Source organism: Neophocaena asiaeorientalis, unplaced genomic scaffold (assembly GCF_003031525.2).
Source record: "Neophocaena asiaeorientalis asiaeorientalis breed wild unplaced genomic scaffold, Neophocaena_asiaeorientalis_V1.1 scaffold327, whole genome shotgun sequence".
In the NCBI taxonomy this organism is placed as follows: Eukaryota; Metazoa; Chordata; class Mammalia; order Artiodactyla; family Phocoenidae; genus Neophocaena; species Neophocaena asiaeorientalis.
Genome location: NW_020174560.1, coordinates 4,856,009 through 4,880,951, shown reverse-complemented (window position 1 = coordinate 4,880,951; position 24,943 = coordinate 4,856,009). Strand labels below are relative to the sequence as shown.

Genomic DNA, 24,943 nt, shown 5'->3' with positions numbered 1-24,943 from the left:
GTGTTACTGCCCAGAACTTCTCGTATAGTGTTGATTCAAGTATGATGTTAACTGTGGGTTTATTGTAGATGTCCTTCATCAGGTTTAGGAATTCGTATCTCTTCCGTTTGATGAGAGTTTTCATTAGGATTGAATGTTGGATTTTGTCAAATTCTTTTTCTGCATATATTGAGATGATCGTATGGTTTTTCTTTTTAGTTCTTAAAATAGATGAACATTTAAGAAAAGTATTAAACCAACTTTTATCCTGGGATAAAAACCCTAAGTTGATTGATGTATTGTCCTTTTAATATATTACTGGATTTGATTAACTAAAATTTTGTTTAAGATTTTTGCACTTCTGTGCATGAAGGATATTAGACTGTAGTTTTCTTTTCTTAAAGAACTATTATCTGGCTTTGTTATCAAAGTAATGCTGGCCTTAAAGAATGAGCTTTAAATTATGCCCTCTTCAGTATTTTGGAAGAAGTTGTGTAGAACTGATAACGTTTCTTCCTTAGTTGTTTGATAGAATACACCAATGAAGCCATTTGGGCCTTGTTTTCTTTGTGGAAAGAAAGAAGGAAAACAAAAAGTTTTCAGTTTCTTTAATAGATACAGGACAGTTCTTGGGACTTCCCTGTTAGTCCAGTGGTTAAGTCTCTGTGCTTCCTCTGCAGAGGGCACAGGTTCATTCCCTGATCAGGGGACTGAGATCTTACATGCTGTGCAGTACAACCAAAAAAAAAAAAAAAATTTAGATATAGGGCAGTTCATATTGCCTACTACTTCTTTTTTTCATTCATTCATTCATTCATTTATTTTTGGCTGCATTGGGTCTTCGTTGCTGCGTGCGGGCTTTCTCTAGTTGTGGCGAGCGGGGGCTACTCTTTGTTGTGGTGTGAGGGCTTCCCATTGCGGTGGCTTCTCTTGTTGCAGAGCACGGGCTCTAGGCGCACGAGCTTCAGTAGTTGTGGCGAGCGGGCTGTAGAGTCCAGGCTCAGTAGTTGCGGCACAGGAGCTTAGTTGCTCCGCGGCATGTGGGATCTTCCCGGACCGGGGCACGAACCCGTGTCCCCTGCATTGGCAGGCGGACTCTCAACCACTGCGCCACCAGGGACGCCCGCAAGCGTATTCTTAACTACTGTGCTACCAGGAAAGTCCAAGGACTGTTATATTCTCTTGATGAATTTCTGTTATCAGTTTGAAAGACCTGTTTGCTTTGAAATCTAGTTTATTTGATGTCAAAAAGCCATTTTAGCTTTCTTTTAACTAGTATTACTATGTCATATCTTACTCTTGTCATTTTATTTTTAATGTATTTTTTCCTAAATATTTAAAGTGTGTGTGTCTTGTAGGCAGCATACAATTGGCTCTAGTTTTTTTAATTCAGTCTGACAGTCTTTGACTTTTAACTGGGATGTTTAGTGTGCTCACTTATAGGGTGAAGTTTGAGTCTAATATCTTGCTGTTTGTTCCACCTGCTCTTTGTTCCTTTTTTTTTTTTTTTGGTTATTTTTAGGTTGAGTATTTTTTTGGATTTTGTGTATTGTCATTAGTGGATGACACTGACATCAGTAATAAAAATAAATGTAAATGGATTAAGTCGAAGTTCTAAAAATCCCATGGTGAACTTCTTAAGACAGATCTAGAGAATGATGAGAAATTTAAAGTGAAAATATTACGAGTGATAAAAAGGGAACAGTCTACCTTAGGAAGATAGGACAGTTATGATTTTGTGTTCCAGAAACATAAATTCATTATATATAATGCAGATGCTGACAGAATTATAAGATTTTCATAAAATTACTATCTGTAGTGAGTGATTAAAAATAAATTATTTTATTTTATTTAAATCTGATAAACTAATAGTTCCAACTAACAACAGATTGTAAGAATAGAAGATCCTTGAAAAAGAAAATTGAGAGCTTTATTTAAAAGGTATATGTGGAATTCTGAATCCCAAACTGAAGAATATATATTCTTTTTAAATACACATGGAACACTTTCAACATTTTGTCACATACTAAGGTATATAGAATTCTGAAGAAATTTAATAAATTTATATAAACAACATGTTCTGTGACCACAGTATAATTAAGATAGACATCAAAAACACAGTTTAAAAATTTACATATATGTATGTAAGTACGCATTTAAATATATGTTATGGCTTCCCTGGTGGCGCAGTGGTTGAGGGTCTGCCTGCAGATGCAGGGGTCAAAAAAAAAAAAAAAAAAAAAAAAAATTAAATATATGTTAAATATCTACATAGTTCTTAAGTGAAGGAGGACATTGCCATTGGAATGATAAATTATTAAAATAGATGTAGCTAAAGGATATTTAGAAGGAAACTTTTAGTCTGAAATGAAGTTTAAGAAATTATGAATAAGTGAAAAAAGACAGAAAAAAGGACAATGGTATAGAAGCATAAAATGGAAGGAAATCACAGAGGCAGTGATGAAATAACAAGAGAGTGCCATGAAATAGTTGAGAGGATCAACATACCCAGTATTGGATCTTCGAATAAATTAATTTAATAGAAGATACTCTGACAAGGTTGATTAGGAAAAATGAAGAAAATGTCCAACAGTATATTGGGAAGAAAAATGGGACATGACTACAAATACAGTAGAAATTTAAATAATAAAAATATTTTACAAAGTAAGTATGGATATAGCATTTACTATATACCAGGCACTATTCTATGTGCTTTACAAAAATGAGCAACTTTATTCAGGTAGAATCTACATGAAGAAGATAGTTTTCCAGGAAATTGTAATTACCAAAAATGACTTAAGAAAGAGTATAATTTAAACTAAGAAACATTACGTAAATTATATTGGAAGTATATAGTCAAAAGACATCAAAAAACATCAGATCCAGACTAATGGAAAAATTTTACCAGATCTTTAAATATCTGTTATCTATCATAAACACTTTTTTTCCTAAAAGAATACAAAATGTACCAAAGCTAACATCTCAGTCTTTGAGATTGATGTAATGTTAATAACGAGTCAGCATAAGAACACTGTAAGAGAACGAAATTAAAGCCCAACTCTATTATAAACATAAATACCATAATCTTAAAATACTGACAAATCAAAATTAGTAGGATACTTACTAAAACAAAACAAGAAAGCAAGACTTGGTAGGGTTAATCAAAGGAATGAAAGGAATGTTTCATTATCAGAAAAATCTCTTGATTGTAACTCAAGAGTTTAAAGGGCAAAACTACATGAACATATAAGTAGAAATGAATAGAATAATATTAATTTTTAAAATAACATTCAATTATATTTGATCCTCATTCATGGCCAAATTATTCAGCAAACTAAGAGTAAAAGGAGCTACCTTAACTTTATTAAAGGTATCTATTTAAAAGTCTACCTTTGGAGGAAATAAGGTCAAGGAGGGATACACATAGTATGCATTCAATAAATATTTGAATGAAAGCTATAAATCTTGGTATTTATCATATGATACCAGTTATGTTATATCGTTATTCTTGGTGAGCTATAAGCAACTATCTTTTAAAAGACATAAACCCAGTTGTAGTGGGTTTTATGAATATCATTTGTATGGCACTTGATAGTGTATTAGTTTGTTAGGGCTTCCGTAACAAAACACCATAGACTAAGAGGCTTAAACAACAGAAATTTATTTTCTCAGTATTCTGGAGGCTGGTAGTCCAAGATCAAGGTACTGGCAGTTTGGTTTTTCCTGAGACCTCTCTCTCTGGCTGCAGATGGCTGCCTTCTCGTTTTGTCCTCTGAAGGGCTTATCTCCAAATATAGTTACACTATGAGGTACTGGTGGTTGGGACTGGAACAAATGAGTTTGGGGTAGGGACACGATTCAGCCCATAGCAGTTTACAAAGCTGTCTCACATACAGCTTCATGCTTGATCTAACAAACCAGCAAAGCAAGCAGCGGTAGATATTATTCCAGTTTTACGCATTAACAGACTCTGAGCCACATAATTGGTGTGTGGCAGGACTAGGACTTCAAACTGGTTGTCTTGAGTACAAAATCAGTAGTCTTTTAACTACCATGCTTATTTTGCTTAAGTTGGATTTCTCACTTTTTACCTTTGGTATAACTTAACATTTCCTAGATTGATAGAGGTTAAGACTTTTTTCTGTGTTGTTAGGTCGTAACATTTCTCTGTTCCCTGGAGTGCAATTTGAGAAATCCTTGTTTGAAGGTCGTTGACTTTTAGGGGTTTGTTCATTTATATACATAATGGCTTCACTGTACCAGTCTAAAATACATTTGTAGTTGCTTAGAATTGGATTTATGCTAATATACAATGAGAGAAAAATACATTAAAATCAAATACATTTACTCAATAACTTTACTGTTATAATGGAAATTAATAAACCTAGATTCTTAACTTTCAAACCCACTTTGAAAGAAGCTATTGTGTTGGCCAAAAAGTGCCTTCGGTTTTTAAGTAAAAATAAAAGACACATTTTTCATTTTCACCTAGAACTTTATTGAACAACGTACTCACCCTTTTGTTCCACTACCTTCTGCCATTTTTCAGACAACTTCATAATTCCGTCTTCTGAAAACTTTTTATCTTTTTGAGCAAAGAACTGTTCCAGGTACCTTTTGCAGTTTTCCAGGGAATTGAAATTTTTTCCATTAAAAGAATTTTGTAAAGACCTAAATGCGTGGAAATCTGAAGGTGCAGTGTCTGTTGAATACAGCAGATGAATCAGAATGTCCCAGCCAAGCTGTGACAGTTTTTGCCTGGTCATCAAAGAAACATGCGGACTTGCGTTGTCCCGATGGAATATTATGCGTTTTCTGTTGACGCTTTTCGTCGAGTGCTGCTTTCAGTTGGTCTGATTGGGAGCAGTACTTGTTGGAATTAATTGTTTGGTTTTCCGGAAGGAGCTCATAATAGAGGACTCCCTGCCAGTCCCACCATATACACAGCATCACCTTCTTTGGATGAAGACCGGCCTTTGGTGTGGTTGGTGGTGGTTCATTTTGCTCGCCCCATGATCTGTTCTGGTCCACGTTATTGTTCAGTATCCACTTTTCATCGCCTGTCATAACTTGTTTTTTTGTTTTGTTTTGTTTGTGTTTTTGCGGTACACAGGCCTCTCACTGTTGTGGCCTCTCCCATTGGGGAGCACAGGCTCCGGACGCACAGGCTCAGCGGCCATGGCTCACGGGCCCAGCCGCTCCGCGGCATGTGGGATCTTCCCAGACCGGGGCACGAACCCATGTCCCCTGCATCGGCAGGCGGACTCAACCACTGTGCCACCAGGGAAGCCCTGTCATAACTTGTTTTAAAAACGGAATATTTTCATTACGTTTAAGTAGAGAATCGCGTGCGGAAATACGGTCAAGGTTTTTTTCACTTATGTGGAACCCAAACATCAAAGCAATGAACGTAACCAAGCTGTTGCAAAGGATTTTCAACACTTGATTTGGATATTTTGAGTATGTCGGCCATCTCCCGCATGGTATAACGTCAATTGTTCTCAATTAATGTCTCAATTTGACTGCTATCAACTTCAACTTGTCTACCCGACTGTGGAGCATTGTCCAGCGAGAAACCTCTAGCACGAAACTTTGCAAAACACTTTTGACGTGTTCAGTCAGTCACAACACCTTCTCCATTTGCTGCACAAATCTTTTTTTTTCATTTTGGTTGCGTTTTTACCTTTCTTGAAATAATAAAGCATAATATGCCGAAAATGTTGCTTTTTTTCTTCCATCTTCAGTGTTAAAATGGCTACACAAAAATTCACCAATTTTGAGAAGTCTTTCTTTAAATGCACCCTAATATGACAGCTGTCATATACAATCTAACAAAACTTTTGAATGAAGTTAAAGACAACTAAGTGCTACTACAGCCAGCTTACAGAAAAAAACCGAACAAAACTTTTAGCCAACCCAATATTTTTCTTTATCTCAGTTTTTTCAGTATATAACAAGAATACTTTCCATTTTCCTTCTTTATTAAGGATTTTGGGGGTGCCAATGCATAGTAATTTTTTTATTCAGACAGTTCTTTTCCTCAAACAGTTGCGATCTTGTAGTAAGAGTGAGTTGATATCTAAGAGCTCAGAGATCCTCATGATGTTTCAGCAAGTTCATCGAAAGCCCATGGCGTCCTTTGTTACCACTCCTGTTCCACCAGACTTTACCAGGTATGACACATTTTCTTTTTACTTTATTTTCTTTTGAAGTTTATGTGCAAATGCATATACCTGTTTCAAAAGAAAGCTATTGCTAACAACTAGAACTCAGGTAGTTCTCCCTGACCAATAAGGTAAGTCTTCATTTCTTTGTGAATTAACAAGCCAGATACAATATTTATATTTTATTCAAGCACTGAATATTAATAAAAGGGCTGGGTATTTGCTCTTGTTAAATAGATTTGAGTCAACTAAGGATATTCATTAATAGTCCAAGGCTGCCTCTTTGATAGTGTAAGCCATTTCAGTTTTGAAGATACCTTTTCTGAATTACTCTATCCGTCATCAGTGGAATGAAACGAGTTTTGATATAAATACCATATATGAAGATAAGGGTTTTACAATTCAGAATAGGGTACATGGATCTCCTGTATCAGAGCCAGCAGGAGTGTTGTTCCAAAGTGAAAATTCTCAGGCCTGTTCCCTGACAGTCTTTGGAGGTGGTATCTAGAAAATGAATCTTGAGCACCTCAAGTAACTCTGCAGTAAAGTTTGGGTACCATTGATAGAGGTAAACTCCTATACTGATACTACTTGCAACAGGTTATCAGGCAAGCAACTCTGCTTGACTTCTTTTTTTTAAAAAAATATTTATTTATTTGACTGCGCCAGGTCTTAGTTGCCGCACGTGGGATCTTCGTTGTGGCATGTGGGATCTTCAGTTGCGGCATGTGGGGTCTAGTTCCCTGACCAGGGAACAAACCTGGACACCCTGCATTGGGAGTGAGGAGTCTTAGCCATTGGACCACCAGGGAAGTCCCTCTGCTTGACTTCTTGAGTGTCAGTCTCTGTCACATCCAGTGATTATTTTGATTTCTTTTTTTTTTTAATTAATTTATTTACTTATTACTATTTTTTTGGGCTGTGTTGGGTCTTCCTTGCTGCGTGCGGGCTTTCTCTAATTGCAGCGAGCGGGGACTACTCTTCGTTGCAGTGCGTGGGCTTCTCATTGTGGTAAGCTTCTCTTGTGGAGCTTGGGCTCTAGGTGTGCGGGCTTCAGTCGTCATGGCACGCGGGCTCAGTAGTTGTGGCTCATGGGCTCTAGAACGCAGGCTCAGTAGTTGTGGTGCACGGGCTTAGTTGCTCCACGGCATGTGGGATCTTCCCAGACCAGGGCTCAAATCATGTCCCCTGCATTGGCAGGCCGATTCTTAACCACTGCGCCACCAGGGAAGTCCCTATTTTGATTTCTTTTTCCTTTCTAATTGCACAAGGGACTCAGAGCCCCAATAATACCTTCCTTTCACTACCTTTTTTTTGGGTATAGATGGAAGGGACTGAAACTGGGGTTGGGATGGGGGAGGTAGGAGGCACATCAATAAAGAAAAAACCACCAAAAAATAAAAAATAAAACTCTGATAATTAAGGAGATTTCCCTGGGAAAAGGTCACCTTAGGGCCCTCTCCCTCTCTAGTAAACCTTACTGTCTTATTGGAAAACTTGCCTTATAACTTAACTGTAATTTTTACTAGAAACTTAGTTTATGATTTGCAGTATAGAGGAAGCAGGTGTTCCATCTGTTGATTCATTGATCAGCAAAGAAAAGAGGCCAAATAAGAAAGGCTAGGGGCTTCCCTGGTGGTGCAGTGGTTAAGAATCTGCCTGCCAGTGCAGGGGACGCGGGTTCGAGCCCTGGTCCGGGAAGATCCCACGTGCCGCGGAGCAACTAAGCCCGTGCACCACAACTACTGAGCTTGGGAGCCACAACTACTGAAGCCCGTGCACCTAGAGCCCATGCTCCACAACAGGAGAAGCCACTGCAATGAGAAGCCTGTGCACCGCAATGAAGAGTAGCTCCCGCTTGTGGCAACTAGAGAAAGCCTGCGTGAAGTAAGGAAGACCCAACGCAGTCTTTTTTTATTTATTATTAAATAAATAAAAACATACATACATACGTAAAAAGAAGAAAGAAAGGCTAGCATTTATGGACATTAAGTTACAGACCAAAGTTTAGATGTTCAAAGCAGTGGTGATTGTTTCTAAGCTTTGAGATCATGGAACTGAGTACCTTATATTCCATTGGTTGATGATTTGTGATAGAGCCACAATGGTGAATAAAAGGTCATTAAACAAAGTAATGTTATTTATTAAAGGTCATCTATGTGCTCAGCACTGTTATAAGTCCTGCATAGGAGCCATGGAAGAGGAAGTAATCTTACTGGATATATATTCCACATGAAATGGTAGATAATTGTATATTAAAATTGAATATTTGTTACTTAGTTACATCAGAAATTCTGAGAAGTCAGGGTAGACTGCTGTGGTAAAGACGACTTCATAGCCTAGAAAGGAATTATGGAAGACCTTGAAAGATACTTAGAATTTCATTAGGCAGATGAGAATAGGATATGTATACAAGAACAAAAATATGGGGATGTGATAAGAGCTGCTATATTTGGAAGTCAGCAGAGAAATCATTTCAACCAGAATTTGAAGGGCTGTATTGTTGGGGCATTTAAGTCTCTCAGGGAGGACTTAAATAGCAGAAAAGTACAGTTCTCAGTCCATAAAGAGTTTTGGTTTCTGGGAGAGTGGTCAAGTTGGGATGGAAAACCAGTTTTTATGTAGCTGACCAGTCTGTTTTCTCAAGGGAACAATGGATACTTATCCTGTTTTTCTTCCATTCATCCCTTAAGTCATGATGAAGTCTCTGGTCTAAAGATTTGCAAATCAGTATTTTTCAGAATAGTGGGCTAGAGATGTTTTGAGGCTAGCCTCTCCATATTCCGTAAAGCTTCACTGACATCATCGTGAGATGAATCCAGTCATCATAAAGACCAGAGTAGAAGAGGTATAGAAATAAAAGTTTGAGAACATAAAGCTGTGCCTTATTTGCAGACACAGAGTGGTAACACCAGTATGATTATAGATAACCTCTGAACAAGTGAGCATAATGTGGAGATGTTAATAAATACTTAAGGATGGTAGAATTGATAGAAGTAGGTGGCTTGGTGATCGTTGTGGCTTTGTGTATATATGTAAAGAATGCAAAAGAAATTTTGAGTAAATACTTCTACCAAATTACAAGAATTTTCTAGCAAATATTTGTAAATATCCATTCATTCAGTGAATATTTGAATGCCAGCTATGTTCCAGGCACGTGCCAGGTACAAGAAGAGAGCACAATAGAGAGTTCTTCTTTCCTCATTTTATGATTTAGTGAAAAAGATAGGTGATTGAAGCAGTAATAAAATAAAATGTGATGACTGGTGATAGGGGAAGTATATGTATCCTGTTTTAATGCTTCCCCATAGCACTAATTTATTATAATGTTATTTGTGTCTGAAAAGTTTTGGCTAAAAAATTATACATATGTAGGAGTATGTCATAGTAGGATTGATAATTGTTTTCTGTGCTCTGAATGTTAACATTTATTCTCAGCAAGTGAGAGCCATACTGTACCCTCTTGGTTAGTAAGCTTTAGCTACCTGTATGCTTTAACTTGTAAGCTTTCTATCTCGCTGTTCTAAGTTAAACATGTCCTCTTCATCTTCTGTTTATTTTGTGTCTTGGTGAGCTCTTTGACCCTCAAGAGCTGATTAAAAATAGGACAGTGATATTCTGGTCTTAGAACAAAAACAATAACAAAGGAAATATATCACACCGAGTATTAAGGACATGGTAGAAGAAACAGTATGAAGATCAGCAGGCAACTGGGGATTGCCTGCATAATGTCTATAGACATTTTGAAAGATGTTTAGTGGGAGAACTGAACGACGTTTGTGCAGTTGGAAGTTGCACAAAATTATAGCCAAAAGCATATTATAACTTGACCAAATTTGAAGACTATCCTGGAGAGATTCCTTGGAGCTCTGATTAGGTTTTTGGTTCCAGGAAGGCTTCCCAGGCATTAATTGCATTGGTTCTGATAATTGGAGTTTTGTGTATATTGAATGCTAAGAGAGCATATCAGTGGGGAGAAGTTAGAGCAGACCTCCAAAGGTATGTGACTTCTAATTTGTTATCTGAAGGAATTGTAAGGATTAACCAGACAAAAGGATCTAAGAATGAGGAATGTGAGAAAAGGTAACTACTGCCTAGGGCTGTGGTTAGGGGTGCTTGACAATTGGATAATAGCTCTACAGTTAACAGTTGCAAGGCAAACCACATCTACTTGTGAAAAAGATGTGAGCTGTTTAGCTACATATACTTAACCATAAAATAAGACTGATGTATTTTTAATAATGTATACTATATTTTCACTGGCAAACCACTAATTTCTCAGGTACTGTCACAGTGTGAAAATGCTTTAGATGCATTTTATGTCTTATTTTGGTAATAACACATTTTCATTAATTGAACTTCAGAAAATATAGCTGAATATGTGGTGAAATGGCTTGCAGTTTATCTTTTTGGTAAATTTATAATTTTATATATTAAATATATTACACTGTATTACAACACTATGTATGATAAGTGTCTTTATCATAAATGTTTTACTATCTCTGACTTTTGAGGTGTTCTAATGACAGTGCTAGAGACTATTAGCGTGCTGTGGGTGTAGTTTAGTTCTCTTTGAAGATGTAGTTTAGTTCTATGGATGTAGTTTAGTTCTCTTTGGAGAAGACTGTATGGAACTAAAGTTCCCTAGGTAATCTTGCCTTGCCATGAAACTGTTAATGTGCTTATCCTGCTTGACCCCTATGTGATTATGTATTCTTATCCTATAAAATTGTATAGATTTATTTGCTAGTAAATAGTCTCAGAGTATTTAGGGTCTGTCAATATTCCTCATAATTTGTTCCGAAGAAGGAAGTTTGGGGATTTATTGTAATATCTTATCCTTTTGTTGTTTCTTTTGATTTTTTAAAATAGTTTATATGTTTTCTATTTCAGGTGTCCAGCCTAAGCACCTAATTTCTTTCTTTTCCTATTTCCATATTAGTTTTTAAATATCTCTTATAGTTATTTTAATACTTAATCATATATTGCCTTTTTTTAAAAAAGCTATATTATAAAGTATTTGTTGAGTCTCCAATTTAATTGCAAACCTTTGATGTCAGCTTTTGATGGTTTTATGAACTCATTTGATTTAATGTTTAATAAAGTTTTAAAAATATTTCTTAAGGCCTTATTTTAGTTTAATAAAATTTGTAAGATGTTAGAGACTTAACTTTGTTTCTTTTTTTTAAATTAAGATTTATTTATTTTGGGGGGCTGCCTTGGGTCTTCATTGCTGAATGAGGGCTTTCTCTAGTTGTGGCAAGTGGGGGCTACTCTTCGTTGCGGTAGTGGGCTTCTCGTTGCGGAGCATGGGCTCTAGGAGCGCGGGCTTCAGTAGTTGCAGCACGTGGGCTTCAGTAGTTGTGGTGCGTGGGCTCAGTAGTTGCTGCGCAGGCTCTAGGGCACGCGGGCTTCAGTAGTTGTGTCTCATAGGCTTAGTTGCTCCCTGGCATGTGGGATCTTCCCCGACCAGGGATCGAACCCGTGTCTCTTGCATTGGGAGGCAGATTGTTAACCACTGCACCACCAGGGAAGTCTGACTTTGTTTCTTAATTAAATGAAATGTTAAACTTGTATAAGCCAAATAATTTTTTTCTCTTTTGTTTCTTTTTAGTGAATTGGTACCATCTTATGATTCAGCTACTTTTGTTTTAGAGAATTTCAGGTAAGAGTTTTTGACAACTTTAGTGTTTTTTTGTATGTGTACGTAAGTAAGAGCTAGGTAGGTGTCGTTCCTGGGTAGCATACAGACCTAATGAACTTTGTCACTCAGTGTGTAGTCTTCGAAGAAACAAGTTTTGTATTAGTTACATAGAGGTCATTTGTCTGGATTGTTTTATATCTTCTAGATGGATTGCTCCTGTAGGGTGGGGAATGGAACTTTTTTTTTTTTTTTTTAAAGAAGAGGGTCTACTTAGCCTTTGCTAGTAAGGTAAGGTGAATGGGATGATAGAGATCAATGAGCCCTCCTACCCATCCTCAGAAATAAGAGTGGTGGGAAGTAAGAAATTGTGGATGGGAGGGTATTATTGTAAGAAATTTGTAAGCTTTGTAACTTGCATGCTAAGTTTGTTGGCTTTTACAGCTTTTTCTCTAAGATTAGAAGCCAAGATATTAAAACACAAAGGTCCTAAGGGACTTGTCTTAAAGGGCAGCATGGAAGTGGGGAATGAAGAATATAAAAGGGTCTTGCCTTGGGAAGAGAAAATCCCAAGAGGTGATACCATCAAACTAAGGCCAAACTGAGAACGTATACCACTCCCCATTTAATTTGTTTTTTCTTATGGGATAATTTTGTGGCTAAAATATAAACCGAGGATTACCCCACATTTTTTTTCCATATTAAAAAAGGATAATTATACTGCGGGGATGTGAGGAAGAAACTTTTTTTTTTTCCTTTAACGGTGGAAGACTGTTGAAGTGGTAATTAGATTCAAGGCACTTAGTTATATTTTTCTTTTCCCTTAAATGACAAAATTTTGAGGGTTTTTTTTTTTTAACCTGAAACTTACTGCTGAATATTTCTGTATCATTAAAGTTTCTTTTATTTCAGAATGTTAGTATACATAAATTTATACAGTGAAATTTTGACTTCTTCAGTCACCTTCATTTACTGGTCCAGGACTTCAAATAAGTAACATGAAGTGGTTGGGTTTTGTTTTTGCCTGTTTGCTATTTCCCAACAGTTTTGATCTTGGGATTCAGTTGGTTTTCTTTTACTTTAGTACTTTGCGTCAGAGAGCAGATCCTGTTTACAGTCCACCTCTTCAAGTTTCAGGACTTTGTTGGAGGTTAAAAGTTTACCCAGTAAGTTTTTCATTATTTCTAATAAATTTTGAAACCAAGATCTTTCTTTTAGGGTTCGATAGTACACTGGTTCACTTTTTTTTTTTTTTTTTTTTTTTTTTTTGCGGTACGCGGGCCTCTCACTGTTGTGGCCTCTCCCGTTGTGGAGCACAGGCTCCGGACGCGCAGGCTCAGTGGCCATGGCTCACGGGCCCAGCCGCTCCGCAGCATGTGGGATCTTCCCGGACCGGGGCACGAACCCGTGTGCCCTGCATCGGCAGGCGGACTCTTAACCACTGCGCCACCAGGGAAGCCCTGGTTCACTTTTTTAGTGGAGAAAGGAATTAAAGTAATGACAATTTTCTTTATAGGATATGTTGCTAAACCTGTGAAAAAAATGACTTAAATATAAACAGTGTAACCACTGGCATATTACTGAACCTTATTTCACTAACATTTAGAAGAAATGTTTAAAATTCTTATTTTAAAAATCATTTAAAAAAATACATTTACAGATGGTCATCAGAAACACATGTGTGTTGACTGCATACTCATGGTGCATTCCAGTATGTTTCTTTGACCTGTAGATTTGCTGCATATTGGCAGCTGGACCCAGTGGTATGATGAGCTGCATAGTCAATTCCTATGGCAAGAATATAAGCAGTAGTGTGTGCTTTTATCACATCATATCTAGTTGCATATCTTTTTGTCATATTGATGCGCATTGCCTACATCTGTTAATTCACTGGAAGTTGCAGAATAGTGATTCTCATTTTGTTTCTTTTTTGCTTATTACGTGTAATGCTTTTATATAGAGATGCTTACCTTTACCTATTGTTTGGTTATCCAGTATTACAGTTCATATAGAATAGGCAAGACTCTTTCCTGTTATTTAATGATTTTCCTTATTCTCTGAAAGTAATTAACTAGGTTTTTTAAAAAAAATATCATTATGAACTCATGGATTTATACATATTTAGTCTCTTTAAGTTGGCTTCTGTGTCACTTTGCTCTGACCCTAATAGTCTAGTAGTGATGCTAGTAGTTAGCTTTCTTGTCCTCTTCCGCGGCAAGATGTTCTAGTCTCATCTTGTACATTTCCTACTCTGTACCTGAAATTGGTCATTTTATCCAAAAAGCCCTGATTTCTTTTAGTGGGAAAATTGTATTTCAAGACCAAACTGGGCGTTAAGGGTGCTCATTTCTACCAGGTTAGTCACTGTTTCTAGGCTTTCTTCATGAACAGAACTAGGGAATTACATAGGCAAATGTATGTGGGGGTTTGGGAAGGGGGAGGGATTAATATGTATGTATGTATATATGTATTTAAAAATTTATCTAATAGACTCTATTTTTTAGAGCAGTTTTAGGTTAACAGCAAAATTGAGTGGAAAGTACAGAGAGCTCTATTCGCACCCTCTGCCCCTGCACATGCACGGCCTCCGCCACTATCAACATGCCCTGTGCCAGAGTGGTACATTTTTTGCACTTGATGAATTTACATTGACACATTATCACCCAAAGTCCTAGTTCATTCTTGGTGTTATACATTTTAGAAGTTTTATTTGTTTGTTTTTAGCCCAAAGACCATACTTTGAGAAAAACTGGGTAGGAGTGTGCTTAAAATTGAAGTGGAAAAACTCCAGTGATCTTAATAGAGAAAAAATATTTATGAACACTTTACAATTGCTATATAATTGTAGAATATCAGGGTGTCATATGTATGTATGTATTTTTTAGAGATAAAATAACTCCTGAGTTAATGCTCATGTTTACAATTCAAATTAAGGATTAAAGAGTTTTTTAAACATAATCTCTTTACATTATACCTGTATCTCCTTTCTTCTATTCTAGGAATCCTACTTTTTGAAGCCATAGGAAATGATAGAATTATAATCTCATAATCAATCACTTATTTGCCTTATTTCACCTTACAAACACAAAAATCTCAGAAGGGGAACTCTAATTCCATCACTGATTTGATTACTGAGAAATGTTTAAAATTTTATTTGGAAATATACTCTCCACATTTCACTGTGCCATGTCTGGACAACAGGGTGTTCAAAGCTTGTTCTCTAGTAAATTCTACTGGAAGGGCTAATGAAAGCAATATTTCCTGAATTTTTGTGTGTTGAAAATAGTTTGTATCCTTTATAAGCTAAAGCCAATATTGCTGGATGCAGAATTCTTGGCTCATGTTTTCTTTCACTGGGTATCTTAAATATTCAATTCCATTTTCCTTTGGTAAAGTCTGATGATAAACTGATCCTTAAAAGGCATTTGCTAATATTGTCTGGATGCCCAAATAATCTAATTCTTTTTTTAAGTTACATAATTTACTACTATATGTTTTGGTTGTTCTCGGTCAGTATTCTCAGTTACATGCTGGGCTCTTTCAATATGTAGTTTTAGACTTTTTAAAGAAAACGTTTCCTGAATTATAGTTTTAAATATTTACTTTGTTTCTGTCTTTGGTTTTCTCTCTTGGGACTTGTATTATCTTCATTTTGCATCTTCCTTGCCTGTCTTCAATATTTACCACTTTTTCTCTGAACTTCTCAGCTTTTTCTTCATTTCTTTTTAATTTTTAAAATTTTCTTTTGTTCACTTATTTTTTGAAAGATATAAACTGTTGTGCTTATTTGCTCTTGTGTTCCTTTTAGTTCAGTCTTTATTTCTTACATAACTTTTCCTTTTATTTCTCTTTCCTTAGTCCTATTACCTGATTTCTGAGTTTTTCTAATACTGATTTGTGTTATTCTTTCATATCATATTATTTTCTTATTTTTTCTTTTCTTCCTGTGGGCCGTCATATTATTTTCTTAGTGTCTATTAGGTTCTTTTGAAATGGTTACAATTTTGATCTTTGAGTATGTTTTTCTAGGGTGCTTTCATTGTCTGTAGGGATGTTATTTTCTTTATTTCCTCTTTTTTTAATCTTGGTAAGTGATGCATAACATAAAATTTACCATTTTTATCATTTCTAAGTGTACATTTAGTATTGTTAAGTATATTTACATTGTTTTGTAACCAACTTCCAGAACTCTTTCTACTTGCAAAACTGAAGCTCTCTGCCCGTTAAACAGTAATTCCCCATTTCCCCCTCTCCTCAGCCCCTGGCAACCACCATTCTACTTTCTCTATGAATTTGACTACTCTAGAATCTTCATATATGTGGAATCGTAACACAGTAACATCTTCTTGTTACTGGCTTCTTTTACTTAGCATAATGTTTGTAAGGTTCCTCCGCTTTGTAGCATCTGTCAGGATTTCCTTCCTTTTTAAGACTGAATAATATTCCATTGTATGTATATACCACATTTTGTTTATTCGTTCATCTGTCAGTGGACACTTGGGTTGTTTCTACCTGTTGGCTATAGTGACTAATGCTGCTGTGAACATGGGTGTGCAAATATCTCTTCAATATCCTGCTTTTGATTCTTTCAGATATATGCCCAGAAATACTATTGCTGGATCATACGGTAATTCTGTTTTTAGTTTTTTGAGGAACCATATTGTTATCTACAGTGGTTGCACCATTTTACATTCCCACCAACAATGCACAAGGGTTCCAGTTTTTCCATATCTTTGTCAATACTTTTTGTTTTCTGTTTCTTAGATAGTAGCCATCCTGATGGGTGTGAGGTAATTCATTGTGGTTTTGATTTGCACTTCCCTAATGATTAATGTTGTTGAGCATCTTTTTATGCGCTTATTCATGGCCATTTGTATATCCTGTTTAGAGAAATGTGTATTCAAGTCCTTTGCCCATTTTTTAATCAAGTTTTTTGTTGTGTTGTAGGAGTTTTTATATTCTGGATATTGACCCCCTTATTAGATACCTGATTTACATGTATTTTCTCCTATTCTGTAAGGTTTCTTTTTACTCTGTTGATTGTGTCCTTTGATGCACAGAAGTTCTTAATTTTGTTGTTGTCCAGTTTGTCTATTTTTGCTTTTGGTTTCATATCCAGGAAATCCTTACCAACTCCAACGTCATGGAGCTTTTCCCCTATGTTTTCTTCTAAGGTTTTATAGTTTTAGGACTTATATTTAGATCTTTGATCTATTTTGAATTAATTTTTTTATGATGTAGGGGTCCAACATCATTCTTTTGCATGTGGATAGCCAGCCAGTGTGATAACAATCAGAAATCTGGTGCCTTGCTTTCTGAGAGATTTCCTCGTTCTTCTCCCCTTCTCATCTGGACCTTTTCCTTCCTCTGTTTGTATTATTTCTATGCTGTTTATCTTTTATTTTCCTCCTAGCATTTCCTTTGCAGTCTTTGGACCTGTCATAAAAGGCCGTGCATATTCGTTTTTAAGAGTTTAGAGTGACTAGACTGCATTTAGTTTTCAGACTTTTTTATGTTAGGCCCCCTTATACTCAGTTGGTATTATATTGAGCAACTCTTCAGTTTCAGCTGTCATATGTGGCTTGTGATGCTTTTCAGTGACTAACTTTTGTCCATTTTGTGGTTTTCCTTCTTTCGGGTCCATTAGATGTCCCATTGCTTCTCTTTCCTTTCTCCCACACTGTTGATATCATGCAGGTCTTTGTGGTTATAATTGGTATGTCTTTACCTGCTTGTGTTTTGGGGGTTGTGGAGATAACCTGTCATTTAATTTTGTTATAAATGTTGTTTGTGAGCTTTTGGTTTTGTTGTTCAGTTTTGTTTTGTTTTGTTTTATGTTTGGATTTAGAGAGTTGTAAAAACTATGCTGCCATTTTGGCAGTCTTCCCAGAATCCTCTGTCTATTGAAATTCTTAAAGCTAGGGACTTCCCTGGTGGTGCAGTGGTTAAGAATCCACCTGCCAATGCAGGGGACATGGGTTCAAGCCCTCATCCGGGAAGATCCCACATGCCGTGGAGCAATTAAGCCCGTGCGGCATAACTACTGAGCCTGTGCTCCAGAGCCCATGCACCACAACTACTGAGCCCGCCTGCCACAGCTACTGAAGCCCGTGCGCCTAGAGCCCGTGCTCCACAGCAAGAGAAGCCACCACAATGAGAAGCCTGCACACTGCAACAAAGAGTAGCCCCCGCTCGCCACAACTAGAGAAAGCCCACATGCAGCAACGAAGACCCAACGCAGCCAAAAATAAATAAATAAAGAAAAGAAAAGAAAAGAAAATTCTTAAAGCTAGTATTTTGTTAGAGGTACAGATGGCATGTCAATAAAAGTAGTAAAAATTTTGTTCCTTAAGATTATGATAGGGCTTCCCTGATGGCGCAGTGGTTAAGAATCTGCTTGACAGTGCAGGGGACACGGGTTTGAGCCCTGGTCCGGGAAGATCCCACATGCCACGGAGCAACTAAGCCCGTGTGCCACAACTACTGAGGCCCTCGTGCCACAAATACTAGCCCATGCGCCTAGAGCCCATGCTCCGCAACGAGAAGCCACTGCAATGAGAAGCCTGTGCACCGCAATGAAGAGTGGCCCCCACTCGCCGCAACTAGAGAAAGCCTGCGCACAGCAACACAGACCCAACGTAGCCGAAAATAAATAAATAAATTTATTTTAAAAATAAAAAGATTATGATAAAAATTAAGTCAAAGAAATTTCTAATCTTATTATCTGTTAAAATTAGGAGTGAAAAATGTTCATTATCTTTTATTAATTGATTTCATTCCAGAGAAATCGTTTTAGTAGCATAATTTAAAAGAAGAAAAAAACCCCCAGCTATTTGAACAAGGATATTGGTTGATTTTTAAAAACCAGTGTAATTTGCTATATAATTTATGTTCAGTAATATTCACTAATTTTAGCAAGTTTTCACAAATATATATAGTTGTATAATCATTGTCACAATCATGACTTTTATCACCCTCAGAAGTTATGTAATTTATCCTTTTCACATAATCCTTTTTTCTCCTTTCCTGGCCTCTCTGCAACCACTGATCTATTTTTGTTACTATAGTTTTGCTTTTCCAGAATTTCATATAGTAGGATTATATAACATATAATCTTTTGTGTCCAGCTTTTTTCACTTAAGTGATGATTGATTTATTCGTAATATTTATTGAGTGATTACCATGTCAAACCCTGAAAGCTGCCTCAGGACCTTTTGGAGCAAAGTAGCCTAGAAATGAAGGGGTTAAGAAGTACATGTACCCCTCTATAGACATATTCCTGCCCTCAGCCCTCACAGTCTAGTTGGGGAAACAGATCTTTATACACATAGTTATAACAAATATAATCTTCTCACACAGTACTGGGGAAATACAGAGGGGAATAATTGTACTCATAAAAATCTCTGTAACAGAAATTTAAACAGCTTTTCAATCTCCAGACAGAATCTTACGTGGAATCCTAACATATAAAACATAGAAATTGTGGGTTCGTGCCCCGGTCCGGGAAGATCCCACATGCCGCGGAGCGGCTGGGCCCGTGAGCCATGGCCGCTGAGCCTGCGCGTCCAGAGCCCGTGCTCCGCAACGGGAGAGGCCACAACAGTGAGAGGCCCACATACCGCAAAAAAAAAACAACATAGAAATTATATTTAATTACTTTCAACATCAATCAAGTGTGTTTTTTTTCTATTTTACTCTCTTTTGATCTTATATATCTTTTTTTTTTTTTGTCTCATTCCTAGTGAAATTGAGGCTTTTCTTTTTTCGGCGTTTTTCTTTGGGGTTTTGATTTTTCTTGGAGGCTCATTATTAATACTGTATGTGTTAAAACTCTTAACTCTTTTCATAGTAGTTGATGCTTTCTTTAGTTTGTATGCTTTCATATTTTTTTTAATTGCAAAAGTTTTAAATTGTTATAGATTCAGACCTCTTGGTCTTTTTATTATCTCTTATTGTTTTTAAGCTTAAAACTACTTTGGCATCCAGATATCTGTATTTTGTTTGTTTCATTGTGGCTTAAATTTTTACATTTAAATTGATCTGGAGTTTGTATAACATCTTTTTCTTTTTTTTTTAAGGATGGAAATGGAGTTGTTCGTGGTTACTACTTATCTGTGTTTCTGGAACTCTCAGCTGGCTTGCCAGAAACTTCCAAGTAAGACATGCAATTAAGTAACAAACTTTAGTGTGTGTTTACATACCTTCTTAGCATTTTTTATTAACTACTTTTGTTAATTACTACATTATGTCTGTTAAGATGTATACTAGTATGGAATCCCGGGAATAGTATGATGGCATAGACTGACAGTTCTCAAATTATATGGCCTCAGGACTCTTTATACTCTTATTAAATTTTACTGGGAATCCCAAAGAGTGTTTCTTTATGTGGGTTTTATCTATTGATATTTTCTGAATTAGAAATTGAAACAGAAAAAATTTTAAGTTTTTATTAATTCAGTTTAAAGTAATAATAAACCTATTACATATTAACATAAATAACATTTTCTTGAATAACTTTTTCTAAGGCAAAATAATACTTGGTGAGAAAACTTATTGTTTTGTGTTTTTAAAAAAATCTCTTAATGTATGGCTTTTCAATTTACTGTAATACGTTGTTTTGGTTGAAGTATATGTATAAAATCTGGCCTCAGGGATTTTGGATTTCATATGTAGTTGGGAAAAGTTTTTTTTATATGAGATACAATTCACATAAAATTCACCTTATAAATAAGTGTACAATTCAGTAGATTTTAGTATAGTCACTGAATTCTACAGCTATCACCAATATCTAATTTCAGAACATTTCATCACCCCACAAAGCGACCCTGTACTCATTAGCAGTCACTTCCCTTTCCCCTCCCCACCCAGTCCCTGACAACCATTAATCTTTTTGTTAGGGAGGAACACTTTAAAAAGCAGTTTTAGATAACTGTGAATTATCTTTGATTTTACCCCCAAATTGAACAAGTGGTTGTTTCTTAAATGTAATTTGCAATATGAAATCTGGAACCATATCAGTGAATTTATTTCACTGTGTTACATTAAAATCCTTTGGTTTGGTATGAGATGTCTGCTTCCAGTTATGATGGAGTAATGGAAGTAACCGTTTCTTCTGCAACAACTGAAAAGAAAAATAACATTTCCTAGACACTGGACATGAGACAACAAATGAAAACAATCCCTAGAGACAGTAAATAAATAAATCAGATCTATGATTGCCTCGCTTAACCTTGAGAAAGTTTTCAGGCTGTAACACGTGGAGGCACACTGCAAGAGTCTGGCTGACTCCTTGAGTTGAGGAGACAGTGCTGAGTGTCTAGGAAGACCAGCGCACCCAGAGTGCAGTGGACAGAACACCAGAGGAGAGAGCTGCACAAAGAACTCCAGAGACTTGTAGAGAGTTCTCTTCAAATATCAGCAGAGTACTGAGTAGGGCATGCATGTGAAGAAACCTACCTGAGGTTGGGAGAATAACCATTTGAAAGGATTAGAGGGAGTGGTGCCTGGTGCCAGTAACTGTGTCAGTTCCTACCGCTATAGTGGAGAAACTTGTAATCCATGGGACACTAGGTGAAGTACTCAGGAAATTTTTGCCTCGCTAGTGGGGAACAGTTAGTCCTAGACTGGACACTGCTCCAGACCCATCTAACAAATAAAGGCAAGACCTGAAAGGATCAAATTGTTTCCAAGTAACCTAACTACATCCCAGAGCAGAGCGCAAGAAAATTTATAAGATTACAAAAATATCCAGCACCCAACAAAGTTAAGTTGACAATGTCTGTTGTTCAGTCAAAGATTAATTGGCATGCAAAGGGGCAGGAAGATATAACCAATACTGAGGAGAGTAATCAGTTAATTTAAATTGAGAAAGAACTGTTTTTTTTTTTGTTTTTTTTAATGTGGGTTATATCTATTGGTATTTTCTGAATTAGAAATTGAAACAAATTTTAAAAATTAATTCACTTATAACCTATTGCATATTAACATAAATAACATTTCAATGAATAGTAACTTTCTCTAAAGCAAAATAATATTTGATGAGAAAAATTTTACTGTTTGTGTTTTTGGAAATCTTTGTATGGCTTAAAAAAAGACAACTGGATTCTCATGTGAGAATTACGAGAGAATATTTAAGACAGTTTTTATAACCACTCCATTTGTTCAGAAGTTAAATAGAGATATGGAAGATATAAAAGACCCAAATTGAATTTCTTGAGAATGAACTATATTTGAAATGAAAAATACACTGGATGGCATGAACAACAGATTAAACATTGCAGAAGAAAAGATTAATGAACTTGAAGGCATTAGCAGTAGAAACTATTCAAAATATGAACATAGAAAAATGAATTCCTAAACTGAAAAACAGCTTGAAGTAGCTTAATGTACAGATATCTGGAGTCCTCAAAGGAGGGGATGGGAAGAAAAAAGTAAATACTTTCTGAACTTGATGAAAGCATTAAATCCATGGATCGAGGAAGTTCAGTGAACTACAAGCACATGAAACATGAAGAAAACACCAAAGCACATGATAATCAAATTGCTCAAAGCCAGTGATAAAAAAATCTTAAACTGACAGTGAAAAAAAAGATGTTATATTTAGAGGCACAAAGATAAGGGTGAAATCAGGTTTCTCACTGGAAACAGTACAAGTGAAATGATAATACAGCAACATTTTTAAAGGATTGAAAGAAAGAAATATTAACCTAGAATTCTATAATCAGCAAAAATATATCTTAAAAAATATAGTGAAGCTAAGACATTTTCAGGCCTGGACTATAAGAAATGTTAAAGTGCATGCTACAGATAGAAGGGAAATAATACCAGTTGGACCTCTGAATCTAAACAAAGAAATGAAGAGCATCAGAAATGGAAATTGCCTGGTTAAATAAAATTTATTTTCTGTTAGCAAAGTAATTTTAAATGATAATTGTTTAATCAAAAATTATAACATTGTATTTTGGGATTTTTAACCTATGTAGAAGCAAAATACATGATAACAACAGCTGTATAAAGGCCAAAAGAGTAGAGCATGGAAGTATAATGTAAGATTCTGACAGTATATGTGAAGTGTTACAATAACAGTGAAAGCTAGACTGTGCTAAGTTAAACATACGTACTATCCTATTTCTGTTGCCTGCTATAACAAATTACCACAAATTTGGCAGCTTAAAACAATAGGAAAAATTTCCCTCACAGTTTTGGAGGCCAGAAATCCAAAAACTATTGCTAGGGCAAAATCGAGGTTTCAGCAGGGTTGTACTAGCTCCAGAGACACTAAGGGAGATCCATTTCTTGCCCCCTTCAGCTTCTGCTCGCTGCCAGCATTTCTGGGCTTGTGACCATGTCACTCCTGTCTCTGCCTTTGGTCACATGGCCTTATCTTTTTTTGTGTCTGTCAAATCTTCCTCTTCTTTTCTCTTACGGTGACACTCATGGTTACATTCTGGGTCCACATGGATGTTCCAGGATAGTCCCCTCATCTCAGGATCCTTGGCTTAATCACAACTGTATATTCCCATTCACACGTTCCAGGGATTAGGATATTGATATCTTGGGGACACTGTTCAGCCTCCCACAACTATAAACTACAAAGCCACTGCTAAAATGACAAAGACATTTAGTTTATAAAGCAACAAAGGGGATAAAATTGAAACAAATCCTAATCTTAAGGAAGGCAGGAAAAGATAACAGGTAACAAAAAACAGATGGGACAGATACCAAGACGTGGTACTATAAATGGTCTACACACCCCAATTAAAAGGCAGAGATTGTCAGATTGCCTAAAAAAGCAAAACTCAAGTGTATGCTAACCCCAAGAAACATACTTTAAATGTAAAGATATACCATACTAGTACTAATCAAAACCAAGTTGGAACTGTTGTTTTAATATCAAAGTAGATTTCAAAGAAAAGCATATTACCAGAGATAAAGAACTTTATTTCATAGTGGTAAAAGGATCAGTTAATGAAGAAGACATATAACGACTATAAACATTTTCTGTTTATACCCTGATAACAGATCTTCAAAATACATGAAACAAAAACTGATAGAAGTATAAGGAGAAATAGACAAAAACTAATCTCTCAGTTGATATAACAGGTAGGCAGAAATCATCAAAGTTATAGTACATTTGAATAGCACTGTCAACCAACCTGACCTGATTGACATTTATAGACCATGTGATCCAACAGTAGCAGAATACAAATTATTCTTACGTGTGCACAGAATATTTACCAAGAAAGACCATATTCTGGAACACAGAACATGTCTCAATAAATTCATAAGTATTCAAATCATTCAGATTGTTTTTTTACCATAATGGAGTTAATTTAGATGTTAGTAACAGATATTTTGAAAATCCGATGTATTTTAAAGTTAAATAACACACTTCTAAATAACCCCTGGATCAAAGAGGAGATTATGAGAGTTTCTTTTTAAGTGTTTTAAACTGAATTAAAATGAAAACACAACATACCAGAATTTGTAGAATGCTGCTAAAGCAGTAGGTAGGGGGAAATTTATAGCATTAAATGCCTACGTAAGTGAAAAGCAGAAAGACCTTAAATCAGTGATGTCAATGTCTACTTTAATAAACTAGAAAGAAGAAGTTAAATGGAAAGTAAACAGAAGAAAGGACATAACAAAGATCAAAGAGTGCAGTGAAATAAACAAATGCTGTAGAGAAAAGCATTGAAATCAAAAGGACAACAAAATTTGAGGGCTAATACTATATGACTAAGATTTATAATAAGGCCACAGCATCAGCATAATACAACATAGTATTAGCATAAGAATAGACAGATGAAGAATGGAATATACAGATTTCTTCCACTGTCCAAAAGGAGAGCGGTCCTGTGAAACCTTTCGTAGGCTGAAATGGCATAAACTGAAGGAACAATTACCTTAGGACATATCTTGCTAATGGATGCACAAAATATATCAGGACGAAGCATAGATACTCACAGACACAGTTAGTTGAAAGCTATGGCGGCTTGATACTGAGATGCTGGGTATGATTCCCAGGGAAGGAGCTTGGCGGTGCCGCTCTTGCTGCTTGGAGCATGCCTCTATAATGGCTTTCTACAAAATAAGCACTGAATGCTGTTTTCACTTTTCAGCTTTTTTTGTAAAAACAAAATTTCTCTTCAGATTTATT

The 24,943-nt window shown here is 36.1% G+C and overlaps 1 protein-coding gene across 5 annotated transcripts in view; it reads left to right on the top strand.

Moving 5' to 3' along the window:
• Nucleotides 1-24,943, top strand: part of TRIM37 (tripartite motif containing 37) — a 115,027-nt gene that overhangs the window by 23,886 nt on the left and 66,198 nt on the right. For all 5 annotated transcript variants that reach the window (XM_024757656.1, XM_024757653.1, XM_024757652.1 and 2 more), the window contains 4 exons: nucleotides 6,028-6,152; nucleotides 11,758-11,808; nucleotides 12,869-12,950; nucleotides 19,863-19,939. In XM_024757656.1, coding sequence (XP_024613424.1) covers nucleotides 6,028-6,152; nucleotides 11,758-11,808; nucleotides 12,869-12,950; nucleotides 19,863-19,939 — 335 coding nt within the window. The remainder of the gene's footprint in view (nucleotides 1-6,027; nucleotides 6,153-11,757; nucleotides 11,809-12,868; nucleotides 12,951-19,862; nucleotides 19,940-24,943) is intronic.